This window comes from Ursus maritimus, unplaced genomic scaffold (assembly GCF_017311325.1).
Source record: "Ursus maritimus isolate PB19 unplaced genomic scaffold, ASM1731132v1 scaffold_13, whole genome shotgun sequence".
NCBI classification, from domain to species: domain Eukaryota; kingdom Metazoa; phylum Chordata; class Mammalia; order Carnivora; family Ursidae; genus Ursus; species Ursus maritimus.
In genome coordinates, this window is record NW_024423675.1 from 43,401,907 (window position 1) to 43,418,893 (window position 16,987).

Sequence of the window (16,987 nt, forward strand, 5' to 3'; positions counted from 1 at the left end):
TCCTGTCCTCCTTCCCAGTGATCTGTGTAGTGTTGGGCTGACGACAGAATACTGGAAGTGTAAAGAAAAGTAAGGGAAGTCTGGGGTAGGTTTTTATGAGTGTGCTTTCCCAATCGTAAGAATTGGTATAGACCTTGGTGTAGCCAAACTGGGAATGACCATGGCCACTTAGCAACCCTAAGAAAGCCAGCCCGAGGGCAGAGCCATCCACAGCAATAATGAGAGAATAGACCCCGGCTGACATTTCTAAGCTGCTGACTCAACCTGCTCCAGACCCAGCCTCACTTCTAGACTTCAATACACTGTCTGATTGTTGAAGCCTATCGGAGTAAGGTATTTTGCTACTTATCAGATGCTAAGAGCATTCTAATTCCTGTAGGTAAGTATTATTCTTATTTTTTAAGTAAGAAAATGGAATTTTCTAAAGGTTATCTTGCCTAAGATCACACTGTTTCCAAGTGTTGACTCAATATTTATCTCACATCAGCCTCCCAAAAGTCCTCTTCCACAAAACAGTATAGACATTCCCGGAAATGTCTGTTCCTGGAAATTCCAGGAAAGAGAGCCTAGGATGTAGTAAAAACAACACTGAATCTGAACAATTAGATTTGCTATTTTATTAATAATAGGACATCAAAAAATTCACTTAAGTTCTTTGAGTTTTCAACGGCCTTGCTTGTAAAATGGGAGAAGGAATGTCAGCCTTGCTTTCTTCATAGGTGCTTAAGTCTGCAACAGTTAACAGCACATACAGAAACCTTGTGTCAACTCTAAAGTTTAAGAGATTGATAATTATTTCCACTGATTGAACAAATACTGCACATAACAAAATGTTCTAAGGAAGCCACTCTGCACGTGAATTCAGCACGACTATTTCGTGGTTACTTCTTTGTTAGATTAGGTTAACAAAGGAATCGTGGAGATAACCTTCGCAATGAATTTTCCATGGTTCTCCAAGTCACGGTACATAGTATTTATTTCCTTGGGCCATTCTAGTTAAGTCTGTCACTTCAGAAACTCTGTGGCCTCTTTTTAGGACGTGAGTCTAGGCTTTGGGGTCATAATATTTCCTGCATCGAAACCCAGCGTCACCGTCTCACCTTGTGTGATACCCTCTCGCAGCCCCAAACATCTCTAACCAGAGCCTGAGACAGACACCATTACTGCTTTCTCTAACTCAGATTTAACTTCAGGTTGAACAGCCATGCTAAAAAGCAACAACCTCTTCATGACTGAAAGCTAAACTCAGTTTAATTATGTAAAGGTCAAAAAGGCGTTTTTCCTACCTTAAGCTGGATTATAGAAATTTAAGTACAGAAAAAATAGCATTATTTTAGCCAGCCTCAAGAGCTTCAATGGACAAAAATAACGAAGGAAATGACAATGAGAAACATCAAATGTCAGAGAACTAGGCTTTTTTTAATACTTAAATCAGCAGGATGTGTTCATTCAAACCACTCGGCCTCTGTCCCAGATAAGATTCAACAACCAAAGTTTGTTCTAACAGAAGAGAAAAAAAAAAAATATTCTAACAACGTATCACAATTCTGCAAACTTAAAAAAAAAATCTAAACCATAAACTTTTTTCTTATTTCCTATTTTTGTATTCTGAACCCCCAGGAAAAGCTCTCAGAAAACAGACGTGCCCAGGCGTAAAACGGTGCCTTGCCACAGTACCTGCCCCAGGCCCGACGCTGAGAGGAGTGCAACACTTTCTCCCTCTACTTGGAGCAGAACCCTGAACTCATCAAAGGTGTTAAAATGGGGAACTGCAAGAAAGAGCTCGATGAGCCACTGGAACCACAGCTGCTTGGGGCTCTTTCACTATTGAGTGAAAGTTCCTATCCTTAAATTTTCCGTGGTCAGTACATCACTATCTCTGCAAGCCAACAAAAAATGATTCAGGCCATGGAAAATGTCCAGGGAAAGAGGCCTGAGGGACTGACTACCTGCCATGACATAGCTCTCCTTGGCCTTGCACCAGCATTTGACAAGTGAAAAGTCAGGGAGATGATGGCTCAGACAAAGCCAGTGGAAACATCCCTTTGGGACCCATGACTCAGGACATACACAATCCTGGGTACATCTGGCAGAATGTCTCATAACCTCAGGGACACCCTCTTGTGTCAGCACCTTGACAATGTGCTTTTCACTTCTCACCTCCAACAGAAAGGGAGGTTAGGGATGATGCCAACACACCAACATGAATGAGTGTGTTTGCAGCATTGTGGGAGCTGGATCAAAACATTAAGAAATACTGAAGAAGCTTGTAAGTGTGAGGGCGTGAAAAAAAAAACCCTATTTAAAAAGGGGGGGGACTTCGTAGCAACCCTCAGGACAAACCGATGTATGGCTATACATGACAATAATGGCAGGTTATGGATAGGTAATCTACAATAAAAGTGACATTCTTTTAATACCAAGTAAGTGACGCAAGATCAACTCCTAGGCACCCTACCATTAAAAGGCTTTGATCTCTAACAGCCTTCCCTGTTCTTACTAGAAAATTAATGGACAGCTTAAAATGAAATCATCAGAATTCTGACATCTTCATTTTGACCTGAAGACCTTGAACACAAAGCTTTTTTGAGAGGCAGTTAATAGTTCTCAGGTAGAGGGAATGATAAAAAAGGAGCCAGAATCTGGAAGTGTAGTGAGTTAAAACAAAAACACAACTAGAAAAAACTCTGTTCCGTAACTGAACTTTATGCGACCTTGAAAGCTCTCATGAGTCTGTTTGATTTTCAAATAGGGAAATGCTTGATTTCATTCCGGTACACGATGCACGCTAACTTCATAGGAGATGTTTTTGAATTCGCTGACCATGAAAATTGGGCTTTTGAAGATTACCTATGCATTTCATTATCACTGCCATATCAAAGCATTTATACTGGCACAATGCTTCCAAACATCAGCTTCTAACTCTCCTACAACTAAGAGTTTTCTTGAAGTGTAAATCTGGTACAAGGAAGGCTGCATAGTTACACTCACCTCTTTTGTAACAGCAGGAAAAAAAAAAAACTTGGTTAAGAGAAACTGTAAAACTTTCTGGATTACACTAAAAATTTGTAATACAAATTTGAAAGTCCAAACCAAAACTTCCATGAGGATCCAGGAAATCACTGTCCCCAAGTTTACCTCCCTGGTTATAACCCTTTAGCCCAATTTCAGTCCCTGGTTCACCTGCTAAAATAATATAAGATTTTGCAAAGTTAAGATTTCTGTGTCACAACTTAAAAAATTTTATGGCTATCACTGAGGAACTCCTGAGGTAAGCCAACCCCCTTTAATGTATATATTTTAAATTAGAGAATAGTTTAGGAATATTAGGAAATACAGAAAAATAATATAAGCAACACTCCCACATACCCACCACTCACCTTAAGAAATGAAATGTTTTAAATATTCTTGCAGCTGCATGTGAATCACTCCCTTCTACTCCTTCATCCCTACTGGTAACCATTATACTGAACTGAGAATTTATTATGTGTTTTCATGCATCTATACCTTTACTAGGTGTGTATGATTGCTTTTAAAGTTTCCATAAATGATATTGTACTCCATGTATCTCTCTGCCATTTGCTGATTTTGCTCAACTTTTTTTAAAGATTTTTTTTTTTTGCATGTCAAATGTTTTATACAGAGGAACTTCAAGAATTTCTCTAGAGTATATAAGTTGGAGTAGATCCGCTGGATAGGATAGGCTAGCTATCAACTTTCCTTGATCATAACAAAATCTTTAGGTGGTCATAAAACTTTCTGCCACAACCAGGAGAGACTCCCTTTCCTCTAACATCCTTGCCAACAATTGATATTGTCACACTTAACTACTTCTTTATAAATCTAGTAAGTTTCTAAAGGTGTGCTAGACATTTTGGATGATATGTTGTTGAGTTTGCATTCTGTTATACTCCTCTTAAGAGTATTCAGTCTTGTTATTTTTTTTTTTAAGATTGTATTTATTTGACAGAGAGAGAGACAGCCAGCAAGAGAAGGAACACAAGCAGGGGGAGTGGGAGAGGAAGAAGCAGGCTCCCAGCGGAGGAGGGAGCCCGATGCGGGGCTCGATCCCAGGACCCCAGGATTAGGCCCTGAGCCGAAGGCAGACGCTTAATGACTGAGCCACCCAGGCGCCCCTGGTCTTGTTCTAACAGGCAAAGAATTGTTGGTGGTTTACCTTGATCATGCGTGGGCTTGGTTTTAGGTTTTATTAGGGTGGCTCTGACTCAGATTTGCTCTTAATTTTTAGTGCACTTCCTTAGCCTTGGGATGTAGTTTTTTATTCCTATGCCACAGCCCTTCTGGAGTTGCAGCGGGAAGCTTGGATTGTTCATGAAGCCCCTCTGACTTCAGGTTCAAATTCCAAAGTCTGTCTCTCCTACACGGGGCAGCTGCTGAAATTTCTGTTCTGCTCTCTAAGACTTCTAGCTACTATTTTCCACCTGGGCTCCTAGGGTAAAACTCGCACATGTCAGAAGTCAGCTGAGAATTGAACAGTTTATATACAGATTTTGGGGCTCTCTCTCTGTGGCTCCTTCATGGAGGGGGTATCTCACTCAATTTCTAGGCACTCTGGCAGCCTCAAAATGACCCCTCTGACCATTAAGACCCTAGTTTTCTTCTTGAGTTCTACCCATCCTGTGCTCTGCAGATCAGGGAATGCCCCCAAGGGAAAACCCATTTAGATGTGGATCTTACCCAGTGTGGTACCCTTCATCCAAGAATCAAAACCTCTCCAGTTTCTGACTACGGTTAGTCACTTTCCAGTGCTTTCAAACTGTTTTCCTTCTTAAGTGTTTTTTCAAAGTTTATAATTATTATAATTGGCAGGAGTAGCAGTGCAACAGAACCCACCCTGCCATTTCCGAAGGGCAGAACCTTGATGAACAGAAGCAAATCTTGATGCACTCTCATTTCCCAATCTTTTCTTTCTATAATTCATGGTATTTTTAAGCCTTGTTTAAGAAATTCTTTCCTATCCTAAGGTCAGCGTGTATATTTTATTTTAAAAGTTTTTTTATTTCTAAAGTATTTAAAAAATATTTTGGCCTTTTCATCCACTTGGATTTCATTTCTTATGCATGCCTTAGAGTAGAAATCCAATTTCATTTTATTTTTATGAGCAGATGAACAAATTTTCCCAGTCCCATTCCTGAAGAGTCCACCCTTTCCACTCTGATTCATGAAGTGCACTGTCATAAATCTAGTCTCATAAATATCTCAGTCTGTTCCAGGATCTCTTTTCTGTTCCAGTGTTTGTCTATGCCTACACTCATACTGCAATATCTTAATTATTATATCTTTATAGTAGGTCTTGTTATCTGGTAGAACAAGTCCTTCCACTTTATTCTCCAAGATTGCTTTGCCTTTTCTTGGCCCTTTGTTTATTCAAATAAATTTTAGAATCAATTTGTCATGTCACATGAAAACCCTGTTGGGGAAAATTAACATCTTTAAAATATTAAGTCTTCTCATCTACAAATTTGGCATATTTGTTCATACATTCTAGTATTCTTTCATGTCTTTCCATCAACTTTTATAAATTCTCTACAAAATGATATTTTTCTTACTATATTCTAGATTATATTTTAAAATCTCTTTTTAAAATGCTACTTTCTCAAATTATCTTTACATCCAACTTACCCCAATTTACTCTGCCATATCAAATGAATTTCATCAAAATTGTTTACTGATGCTATAAACTCTAAGATTTACTTCGTAAAACACAATCTAAAGGATAACAATAATTTAACACTCCCATTTGCAAACCATTTTTTTCATGTCATGGATTTATCAAGTAGGCATCTTATCCGATATACTTACCAAGAAGCTCCATGGTCTCGACTCTCAGTGTCCAGGAAATTAGAGTCCAAAAACATGTCTTTGTAGATTCGACCAACGAGGCAATACATATCTGAAGCAACCTGCCCTTCACTTTGCACCAGCGGGATCATAACATCAAGAGCTTTTGCTCTATCTCCAGGGAGATTTCTCCTACGGTAGGGGAAGAAAAAATATCATTGTTTCAATATAGATTACAGAAGCAATGTAGGCCTTTTTAAAACGCTACTTGATATATTGAGTCACATTAGTGAGGTTTGGCAGGATAAAGACAACCATAAGATTTTGAGAGTCCCCTGTAAAGCTCTGTCCTAAGCCTTTTTGTCTTTTCATCCTATCGCATGTCTACTGGATTTAACAAGGATCACTTCTGAACCACCTTCCTGATGACGGTGATAGATTTGCATTTACCCATCTATATAGTCCTTCTAATTTCGTAGTCCATAGGTTCATGGTTCATAGGTTCAAGGGCATGGAGCACAATTAGAAATGCAGTCTGTGGCCTTAAATGGGGAAGTCAACCAATCCAGATGAGGACCAAACCCTGACTTTAGGTTTCAATGGCTTTTGCTCCTAAACACTGTACAAACTTATTCACAGACATGACCAACAATCCAACTTTAACCCAAGAGTTGCCTAATGTCCATGTGTGACCAGTTGATGATCTAAGGAAGATGCTTTATATAGGTCATTTAAAAATAGCAAGTATGTGTATTTCATTCTCAAAACCCGATAAAAATTCTCTTAAAGGGAAGCCTGGGTGGCTCAGTTGATTACAAGTGTCTGCCTTCGGCTCAGGTTGTGATCCCAGGGTCCTGGCATCAAGTCCCGAATCAGGCTCCTTGCTCAGCAGGGAGCCTGCTTCTCCCTCTGCCTGCCGCTCCCTCTGCTTGTGCTCTCCCCCTCACGTGCATGTGCTCTCTCCCTCCCTCTCCGACAAATAAATAAATAAAATCTTTAAAAAAAATTCTCTTAAAAATGATTTCTTGGACCTTAAGAACATTATGCTAAGTGAAAGAAGCCAGTCACAAGAGATTACACATAATATGATCCATTTATATGACATGTCCAGAATAGGCAAATCTAGAGACCAAAAGTAGATTAGTGGTTGCCTAGGTATGGGAGATTCGGGGGGCAAAGGGAGAGTGATTGCTAATGGGTTTCCTTTTAGAGAGATGAAAATGTTATATTTATTGTGTTGATGGTCATACAATTCTGTTACTATATTAAAAACCATTAAATTGTGTACCTTAAATGGGTGAATTGTATGATTTATGAATTATATTTCAATAAAGCTGCTACAAAAAGCTATTTCTCTTCTCCACTATGACTTTAAATACATCTAACTATGAAATTCTTTTTTTCACTTTGTCCTAAATACCTTGAGTTTATAATAACTCTTCATACAAACTCATCATATTGTATTTTAGAAAAGGTAAAGATAAAACACAGATAAAGAAAAATATAAGAGGCTCTATGGACTTTCATTTTTCATTTCAAAAAAGAACATATTCCATTCCATCTTTCAAGAAAGATTTATTTGAGAGCCAGTTGGAGCCGGTAATCTCTGGAGGTCTCATCTCATTCTGTCAAATCTAAAGAAAAAGATGTTTAATAAATGGGGAAATGAAATACACTTTCATTCTACACTTATTGATAAAGTTAGCAAGTCCTACAGTTTGGGTGGTTAAAGAAGGAATGAAACAATCTCTGGTTAAATAGCATGCTGACTTTTTTCTTTGCAGGCAGAGGCAGGAGAACCTAGTGATGAAGAAAACTGACATCAGTATCAGATAGATCGGGATTTGAGCCTCAGTTTTATGACTTGCTAACTATGGGCCTTAAAGAAAAGGTATTCAATCTCTCCAAGCTTCGGCTTCCTCATCTGTAAAATAATCAAGCCTGAAGTGACACACGGCAAGGGATCCAGAGACATGATGTCTCTCCCTTTCTCTTCCACTCATTTTCTTCAGCTGTAGTGACGACATATAGATTCAACTTGCCATCATGGAAGAGGGCAGCACAACTAACGAGCTTTGGACAGCTCAGTGCTTTGGGCCTCTCCGTGGCCAGAGCATGGCTGGCCTCCTTGGTAACCCTGGGTAGGACGCGGCACTGAGGTATGTGCCATGATGCGGACAGAAGGCCCAGAGGCAGGACTGGAAGGAGCAGCCTCCATGCTGGTCTTAGCAGATTCATGCATACATGCCCTAAAATGTGGCCAATGGAGTTCTGATCATAATTAGATATATTCAGAGCAGTAAAAATGAAAATATTCTCTGGTTAGGAATATGTTCACCTAGACATAACTACCCTTACCCTACTTGGTAAATTTTTCTTAAAGATTTATTTATTTATGGGAGAGAGAGAGAGTCAGGGCAGAGGGGAAGGGGCAGAGGGAGAGAGAGTCTTAAGCAGATTCTGTGCTCAGCACAGAGCCTGATGCCGGGCTTGATCCCATGACCCCTAGATCATGACTCTAGCAGAAACCAAGAGTCAGACACTTAATGAACTAAGCCACCCAGGGGCCCCCCTACTTTATAAATTTTTAAGTAAATAACCATTTGGGGTTGAGCTTATTTGCCTAAAAATAACATCATATTCGTGCAATGTAAAAAATTTCTAAACAAGTATAAACAGAAAATACAAATTCAGACATAAAAAAAAGAATTTTAAGAATTTAAGGAATAGCACGGAGGACATTAGGGGAAGGAAGGGAAAACTGAAGGGGGGCAATCAGAGAGGGAAACGAACCATGAGAGACTAGGGACTCCAGGAAACAAACTGAGGGTTTCAGAGGGGCGGGGGTGGGGGGGATTGGGTAGCTGGGTGATGGGTATTAAGGAGGGCACGTGTTGTAATAAGCACTGGGTGTTATACCAAATTATTATACCAAATCATTATTATAGCAAATAATGAATCCCTGAACACTACATCAAAAACTAATGTACTGTATGACTAACAAAACATAATAAAAACTAAATTAAAACAAAACAAAACAAAACAAAAAAAGAATTTAAATATACAAACTGTAAGGGTTTTTTTTTTTTTTTACCTGACAAAAAAAAAAAAAAACCAGAATGTATATGCTTCCTATATTTCATATGGTTGAAGTAGAAATATTAATATTACATTCTAATAGGGAGTGGCTGCAATGGTATGGCAAAAACATACCCTAGGAAGAAAATGCAGGTTACAAAACAGTATGTAAGCATACTGCGGACAGAACTTTTTCTTCTTACCTATTCAGTGCAAATGCATAATGAAACTTCACATGGTGATGGGAAGCCAGATCAAAGGTTGGCAGCTTTTCTAATGTCTCTACCAGCTTCACAATAGAATCATAGTCCTTTCAAACAAGAGGAGAATAACAGAGTTAAACCACTAGGAGAAAGTTCTGACAATGAGATGACTTTTGACAACCAGATATCTGAATCTGCTAAGGGTGTTAAAAAGAGAACTAGGATCCATGGAATACTTTGGAGAATCTAGAACCAAAAAGAAAAGGTTTTTTCTTAAATAAGAAATTTGGATTATATAGATAAAAGCCTTAAAATACAGAGTTACCACAACTCACCCCCAAACAGTAAACCGTCTAGCATGATAATACTCTATTGTCTAACTATGGGTGGTTCACTTCTCCATGGAGCCAGATTCCTGGCACACAGTGTCCTATCAATCACTTTCAAAGAAATGATTTTCAAAATATCAAGGACATGGAGCAAATGACTGAACTTCAGTTTTAAGTAACAAGATGATGTCATTCCAAGCTCCCCTAGTCTTGGGATCTGAAGTACCACACCTTCACATGTATGTCAGTTTCTGTTGTTCTCATGAAGATTTACTTGGGCCTGAAAGGCTGGATGGAAATAAGAAACTAGAAGTCATTTATATTTTACTATGTAAAACTCTAACAGCAAATTCCCAACTCAGAGAGGATTTCATTCTATTTACCATATTTAAAAAAATTTAAGACATGTCAATAAAATTAAATGGCACTTTGCTGTGTTTTACATGATATATTTTTAAAGTTATTTTTATAATTAATCAGTTGCACATTTCTTGCTCCTGGCTCATCAGATCTAGCTCTATCAATTCAAACAACAGAATTCCAAGGAGTAAGAGCTATGTCCAGAAAGCACCCCCTCCCCCCCCGCCCCACATTTCTGCTATTTGCCACAACAAAACTTTCACTTATTGGCTGACAGGTGTGTCTGAGGCTAACGAAATAGTATAGATTACCCACAGGTCAGCTATGCACACAGGTTTTTCCTTTTCTTCTTCTGGAGGAAAAAGTGAGACCTTTACCATACAAGTACTTCATTACACAAATCACAGATGGCTAACTCATCGGAGTCTTTTCCATCCATCATAAATTCTCAGGATGGAGAGCTTAGAAAAGTCAATAAAAAATTACACATAGTGACATGAATGACCGCTCAGCTAACTGAAATCTGATGCCCACCCTCCCTTATTCCTCCAACACGCTACCTGATGAAGAATTTCCTTTAAGCATCTTCTCACCTGGATGTCTCTGTAGGAAAGTAAGAGGTTTATGACAATATCTGCTGTCAAGACTTCAATATTATCTACTCGTTGCCGAATTCTTGCCAATTCAGCTGCCAATTCTTTACCAGTGTATAAATTTCGAGCTTTCCTGATATCATTGAGTATAGATTCCCGGAAATACTGGCTGGTAGGAAAACACATTTCAAAGAATTAATACTAGAAAGGATTTCAATGAAAAGCAATGACTGTATAAGGAAACGAATGATATCTGCAGCATTTGTAACTTTCAATTCACAGGATGCATAGAATGAACACCCCATACATCTTGCATTATTAAGAAATTTGGGAGTCCTACGTATATGTATGTAACACTCTGCTTTGTTTTAGGAAGACTTAGGTAAAGATACTGCATCTTAATGAATTTTCCAAGAACCTGCCACATACCACTTGAAATGCCAAAACTTTTTCATTTTACTGTTTTGAGTAGAAATTGTTCCAAATAAATCAGGTGTGCCTATGATTTGAACATAATATAGCCCTCACTTTATGACTCAGCGTCATCATGTATTACCATAAATGGTTGTTCTTAACTAAAATATAATACTGCCATCAGCAATTTTGGCGAAATTCTTGCTCTTACAGTGAAAGTCTGTGGACATTTATTCTGACACTGTTTCTGTACTTTGAATACATATTTTCTATCCCTACCATTACTATAATGTCGTTAGCAGTCTTTTTTTTTCCTTTCTGATCTCAAGTTGTTCTCTTGTGAATACAGTGAACTATGTGCCATCTCTTTTATCTACTGAGAAGATATCATACTTTTATTTTCCTGGTCCTTGGCTGTGTGCTAGATCTAAGAAACATCCGACAAGATGCACAAATAAAGGAAGTAGAAGAGCACTCCATTATCATCATCAAATGGCATTACTCAACTTTACCTGGAACTTGCTTGCGCCACCTTCAGAAGCTGAATGAAACGGTCCACAAGAGGTAAGCAAATGGGTCCAAGAAGCAGCTCGAAGTTCGGTTGCATGAGCTCCGTCAACCCCTTCATGAAGCTGCTATCACAGCAGTAGACCTTGTTATGTGGAGTGACCATGTAAGGGACGAATGTGTAGTTCCCAGTGCACATCTGCGGAAAGAGGAGGCGCCAGGAGGGGTGGGGGGTGAGCTCGCCTGAGACTCCACACTAACGAAATCCCAAGTCTTACTGCACTGAGTCTGGGCCATTTTAAGTACTCACGCTGAAGGTGAAGCGAAAGAGAAAAAACCTCATTTCTTATTTATGACCTATGAAAGTGGAAATGTCCTCCAATTTCTTTAATTGCTTACTGCAAACAATTAGGACTTACAGATGATGCAAAAAAAAAAAAAAACCACAAAAAAACCCACTATGGCACAGCTTCTATTAGTCAATTAAATATTTATTCACCATCTCTCGTGGCTAAGGCATTATGATATATGCATGCTGCAGGAAAAACAGAGTAGTTTAAAACACAGCCTTCAGCCTTCGGGGAATTTAAAATTTAATCACAGAGACACAGCCTAAATACATGACAAGAATAAGAGCTAATGTTTAAGGGCTCTGCACCTGACCGGCTGTGCTATGAGTGAGCCCGGAACAAAGCTGCTCCCTCCAGGCTGCTCTGTCACGGTCACGGCTCTATCAGCCTCCTAGTTACTAAAACTAGAGACTCAGAAGTTTTCCTTGATGCTGCCATTCCTTCACCACCCATATCCTATCAAAATCCGGTCTATCCTGCCTCCAAGATAGATCTCCTATTTGTCCATTTCCCTCCATCTTCTCTGCCGGCGTGGAAGACCAGGCCACCAACATACCCAGCCTGAGCCCCTGTCACTGGCCTTTAGTTGGTCTCCCTGCTTCCACTTTCACCCCCAATCTATTCTCAACCCAGCTGTCAACGCGATCTTTTTTTTTCTTCTGATTTCAAGTTTTTATTTAAATTCTAGTTAGTTAACCTACATGGCAAAATTGGTTTCAGGTGTAGAAGGTAGTGATTCACCACTTACAGTGACCTTTCAACAACCTCTATCAGATGCTTGCCTCAGCTGAACAAGGCCCCCTCCCTTGCTCTTGGGATGAAGGTAAGACACATCCCGGTGGCCTACAAGGGACTGACGCCTCAAATCCTGCTTCTCGCTCTGGCCTCAGCCCACCCCACTCTCCACTCACTCATCCTGGCCAATGATGCCAGGTGAGGGAACACTAGTGCAAGCAAAAATTGAGCTGGGAAGAAGAAAGGGGAAATTGGACCAGACACCCCTGAGTCAGTCTGACTGGGTCTTAGAGCTCAGGGAAGGGACATGGATGCAAAGCTCAGGATTTTAAACCATATGTTCTGGGCGCTGGGAATCATGGAAGCATTCAGAGCAGGAAAGAAAACATAATCACAGTCTTAAATGGGGCTACCTAAAAAAAGTGGTATCATTAGCAAAAATTCAGAAAGCAGAAGCAGACTTCATTATTGATGAACATATGACAGTTGAGGGCACTTGTTATATTTCAGGTAATAAATCACAAATAGAACCCGACTTCCAGTTAATATATGAGAGGAACGTCAAGAGGTTGAAACCTGAGTTGGGGTGGGAATCATAAAATGTTCACTACTAAAAAGGCTGAGATGTAAGGAGGGGCAGGACACCAAAAGTCAGAATGTCCAGAAGAGAACTGGAAATACGCGACTGGAACATAAAAGAGTTTCCAATTAAAGTGCAGACCTGGGAAGCATTTGGTGTGGTTCAATCGAAGGAAACACGAGAGACCTCTAAGAGAAAAACCATAGAGAGAGAGAAAAAAAAAAGGCAGAGGGCTGACAAGTAAAATGAGATATGTGGGAAACCCTATCACTGTTCTAGGGAGCACAGCGAGCCCAGATTATCGGACCCTAGCCATATCAGCATTATGGGAAACAATTACATCACTTCTCTTCCCCTTAGAACTAAACCAATGAGAGCAAACATTGACTCACACTTGCCATGTGCCAAGAACGAATGGTCATACGTTCCCAATGACCCACCGAAGAAGGTACTGTTGTCTCTTTTTTTTTTTTCAAAGATTTTATTTATTTATTTGAGAGAGAGAGCATGAGCAGGGGGAGGGGCAGAGGCAGAGGGAGAAGCAGACTCCCTGCTGAGCAGGGAGTACTACTGTCTCTGTTTTAGAGGTGAGGATTCAGATAAGGCTCAGATAAGGTCATGCAGCTGGTCTGTGATGTGTTTGGGACTCCAGCCCAGGGACTCTTCTCTAGAGGGTATGCCATTATCGTGAGAGGGGTCAGCACCCTCCCAAGTGGCCTCGACATGCGGACAGACCAACACTTCACCTCAGGTCACTTTCGTGAAATCCTGCCTGAGCCAAGCTACTGCCTCATACCAAACAGACAAGAAGTGATAAATGCCTTTGCGGCCAGACTGAATTATGTATGAACATATTCTTTGAAGCACTTGTTGTATGTCAAGTACATGAAATTGTTCCTTTCTGAAGTTCGCCTTCATGGAACAATAATTTGGAAGACTAGTTAGGAAGAGGAAAAACAAACCTATCCTGCTTATATCCAAGATCCTATAGCATGTCTGCCAATTGAATCCTTTTACCTGACCCATCGCCTGAGCAGAAAAGAAAGGCAAGTGTACCAAGAGGTTGCTTCCCAAAGCTTCTAGAGCTTTGACTATGAGCGGGTTATAAAAGAGCAACAGAATCAAATACTCCTCTTAGAGAAGTACTATAACTCAAAATCCAAAAAGAAAGTGCTCTGAATATGCCACGTGAAAAGTTAGAACAAACAGATGAAAAGCCAATAAACCAGAAAAGCACTATTAGTGTTTCGAATAGTATTCTGCTGCTGCTGGATAAAGTTCTGTATCCTCAGAAGCCTTAATACCACGTGTCATTGTGTCTAAGACACGAAAGAGGAGATGTAACTACTGAAATACTTGGCATCGGGAAATAATGTGTCTGTGTAAAACTAATTCTGGGAGAGAGAGCTCTCAGATGTCTGGGTGCGTAGCAGCACTGGAGGGGGAAAGAGAGAAAAATGAGAGTCGTGCAAACAGCAGAGAAAAATGGATTCCTGCAACCGTCTCCTTCAAACCCCATGGAATAAAGCTTCAAAGTCCTCACAGAAAATGACCAACATGCTACGGTCTTCCTAAGTTCCTGGCCTCACTGCACTTTTTGGAGTCTCTTCTCTATGTTTCTAAGGCAATAAATACATTTTTTGCCAATTCCTCGTTTTGGGGGAAGCAAAGGGGAGGGTGATGAAGCTTCAGGAGTCACATGAGTGCTCCCAGGCCTGAGCTAAGACCCCCGTGAGCGTGCGGTGGGGGGAAAGTGTGAGGGCTGCTTGTGACACTTTTTTTTTTTAAATATACCAACTGCTGAGAAAAGCACTTTTTGTCATAATGATGAAAACTAATAATATGGGACTATTTATTTCCCAGGTTGGCTCACCTATACCTCAGGAATCTTATTACTGCAATTTCTGTTTACAGATTGCTGTTGCACCCATAGTTTGAAATAACTGATAATCCAAAGCAAATTAAAAAAGAAAACACTGTGTGATCAAGAACAGACACCCTGGGCATAACAACTGCCTTATTAATAAGTACTGGTTCTAAAACATTTAAACCTTCTTAAAAAAGAAAGGCCACATCTCCTTAACTTCAAAACAATGAGATGTGCTCATAAAATAACAGCAGCGATCTCTCTGGCCCACGCCTGTGTTCATGGCTAGAAAACCCTGCAGTTCAAAAACCTAGTCCTATTCTATGATCTTCAGTTAAAAAAAATAATGCTGATTCTGTTTTTCAATTTTTAAAAGCTACATAAAAGTGAACATAAGTGTGTGTGTGTGTGTGTGTGTGTGTGTGTAAAATAAATTAAGTTTCTGGGAAGAGAGGCGTTTTGCATTCAAACATATTGAAATATCTGCTCAAAATCGTCAACTTTTGATAAGGACACCCCGTCCCTGAGACCCAGCAGCTTACTCAAGCCAACAGGTGACCTGTTCGTCATGTGCAATATTCGGAAACCTTATAACCCTGCTTCTCCACACGTCCGACCCGTCAGCGGGCACGATCAGCTCTTTCCGCCAAGTTTCCGGTTAAGGCCACCTCCTCTCAAAGACCTTCTGCGACCAGTTGGTATACGGTCACCCACTCTTGAGCACGTTGCCTTGCGTGAATTTTCTAATTTGTGTCTTTGCTGATTTGTGTACCGACCTTCTCCCCAAACTAGACTCTGGCACGAGTCATTTGCTGTCGCCCAGAGCAGCTATGAGTCTGGCTGCCTCCATCTTCAACCTCTACAGTGAATCCCTGGGGCCCCAAGCCCAAAGCCTGGCACACAATACATGTTCAATCAGTATCTGTTTAATAAAACTGTTACAAGAAATAGATGCCTGAAGCAGTAATTGCTCATTTCCTGTAGAGATGTGAGGAATAGAAGCACATAATGACAACTTTATTTAGGTAGCAACGAGTCTCTGACTTGGTACAATCTTCACCATAAGTATTAAACTTCGTGATCTAAGGAAAAACTACAATTGTATTTTAATCTTATCATCTTAAATCAAATCAGGTGTCGATCTTTATGTAGGATATTACTGTCACTGTTAGTTGCAAAGATACATTCGTTTTCCAAATGAAAAATACAACCACTAGCATAAGAAGGCCGATTCCCTTAGATATTAAATTGTGTAATTTTTCTTCATGCATTTTTAAAATTTGAAATTTATTTTTATCACTTTTTAACTTTTGTTTAATATTGCGTGGAAGGTAAGAATTCTGTGGTGTGGTCTCAAAGGCAGACTACTAGACTTAGGAACTTAAATCAATCTGTACAGATAAACAGATGATAGACATACATGTACCTGTATATGTATGTGTACATATGTGTGTATTTGTACCTGTAATTTGTGTTATATAGATATAGATATCTACATATGTATATATAAACATAAACACACACATGCATATATGCAGTGTGTGTATATATGCTGCCTATGTGCCACTCAGAATTACACAAAATTGGATATACTACGGAAACATTTTTATCCAAAACATAAGTATATATTCAAAAAACAGGGATCAGTGTCATCTTCCACTATTGTAAAGTTTCGCTTTTAAAGAAATGTTTTGATAAAATAACCATATTTATATTGATACATCAGAAACTCTAAGGGGAGGGGGTGTGCCTGAGTGGCTCAGTCCTTAAGCATCTGCCTTCAGCTCGGGGCGTGATCCCAGGGTCCTGGGATTGAGCCCCCAATCAGGCTCCCTGCTCCACTGGGAGCCTGCTTCTTCCTCTCCCACTCCCCCTGCTTGTGTTCCCTCTCTCACTGGCTGTCTCTCTCTCTGTCAAATAAATAAAAATCTTTAAAAAAATTAAAAAGAAAAAAAAACTCTGAAGAGGGAAAACAGAGAAGTTTATAATTTGTGGAGATAAAAAAAGGCCAGAGATTAGCTGATGGAACAGAAAAGATAAAACATTTCTGGAAGAATTAAGGGAAATACTCACAGTATTCTTCTGGCAAATGATTTCCTGAAAAATGAGAAAAGGAAAAAAAAAAAGCAGAAGTTAATACAATTTAATTCAATAATTAATTTAACTATT

At 39.6% G+C, this 16,987-nt stretch overlaps 1 protein-coding gene across 2 annotated transcripts in view; it reads right to left on the reverse strand.

Annotated features, from left to right (window-relative positions):
• MAP3K5 (mitogen-activated protein kinase kinase kinase 5) overlaps nt 1-16,987 on the reverse strand; it is a 190,874-nt gene that overhangs the window by 103,830 nt on the left and 70,057 nt on the right. For both annotated transcript variants that reach the window (XM_008691227.2, XM_040627839.1), the window contains exons 3-7: nt 16,892-16,915; nt 11,292-11,485; nt 10,366-10,534; nt 9,084-9,190; nt 5,824-5,994 (exon numbers count right to left, since the gene is read on the reverse strand). In XM_008691227.2, the coding sequence (XP_008689449.2) occupies nt 5,824-5,994; nt 9,084-9,190; nt 10,366-10,534; nt 11,292-11,485; nt 16,892-16,915 (665 nt within the window). The remainder of the gene's footprint in view (nt 1-5,823; nt 5,995-9,083; nt 9,191-10,365; nt 10,535-11,291; nt 11,486-16,891; nt 16,916-16,987) is intronic.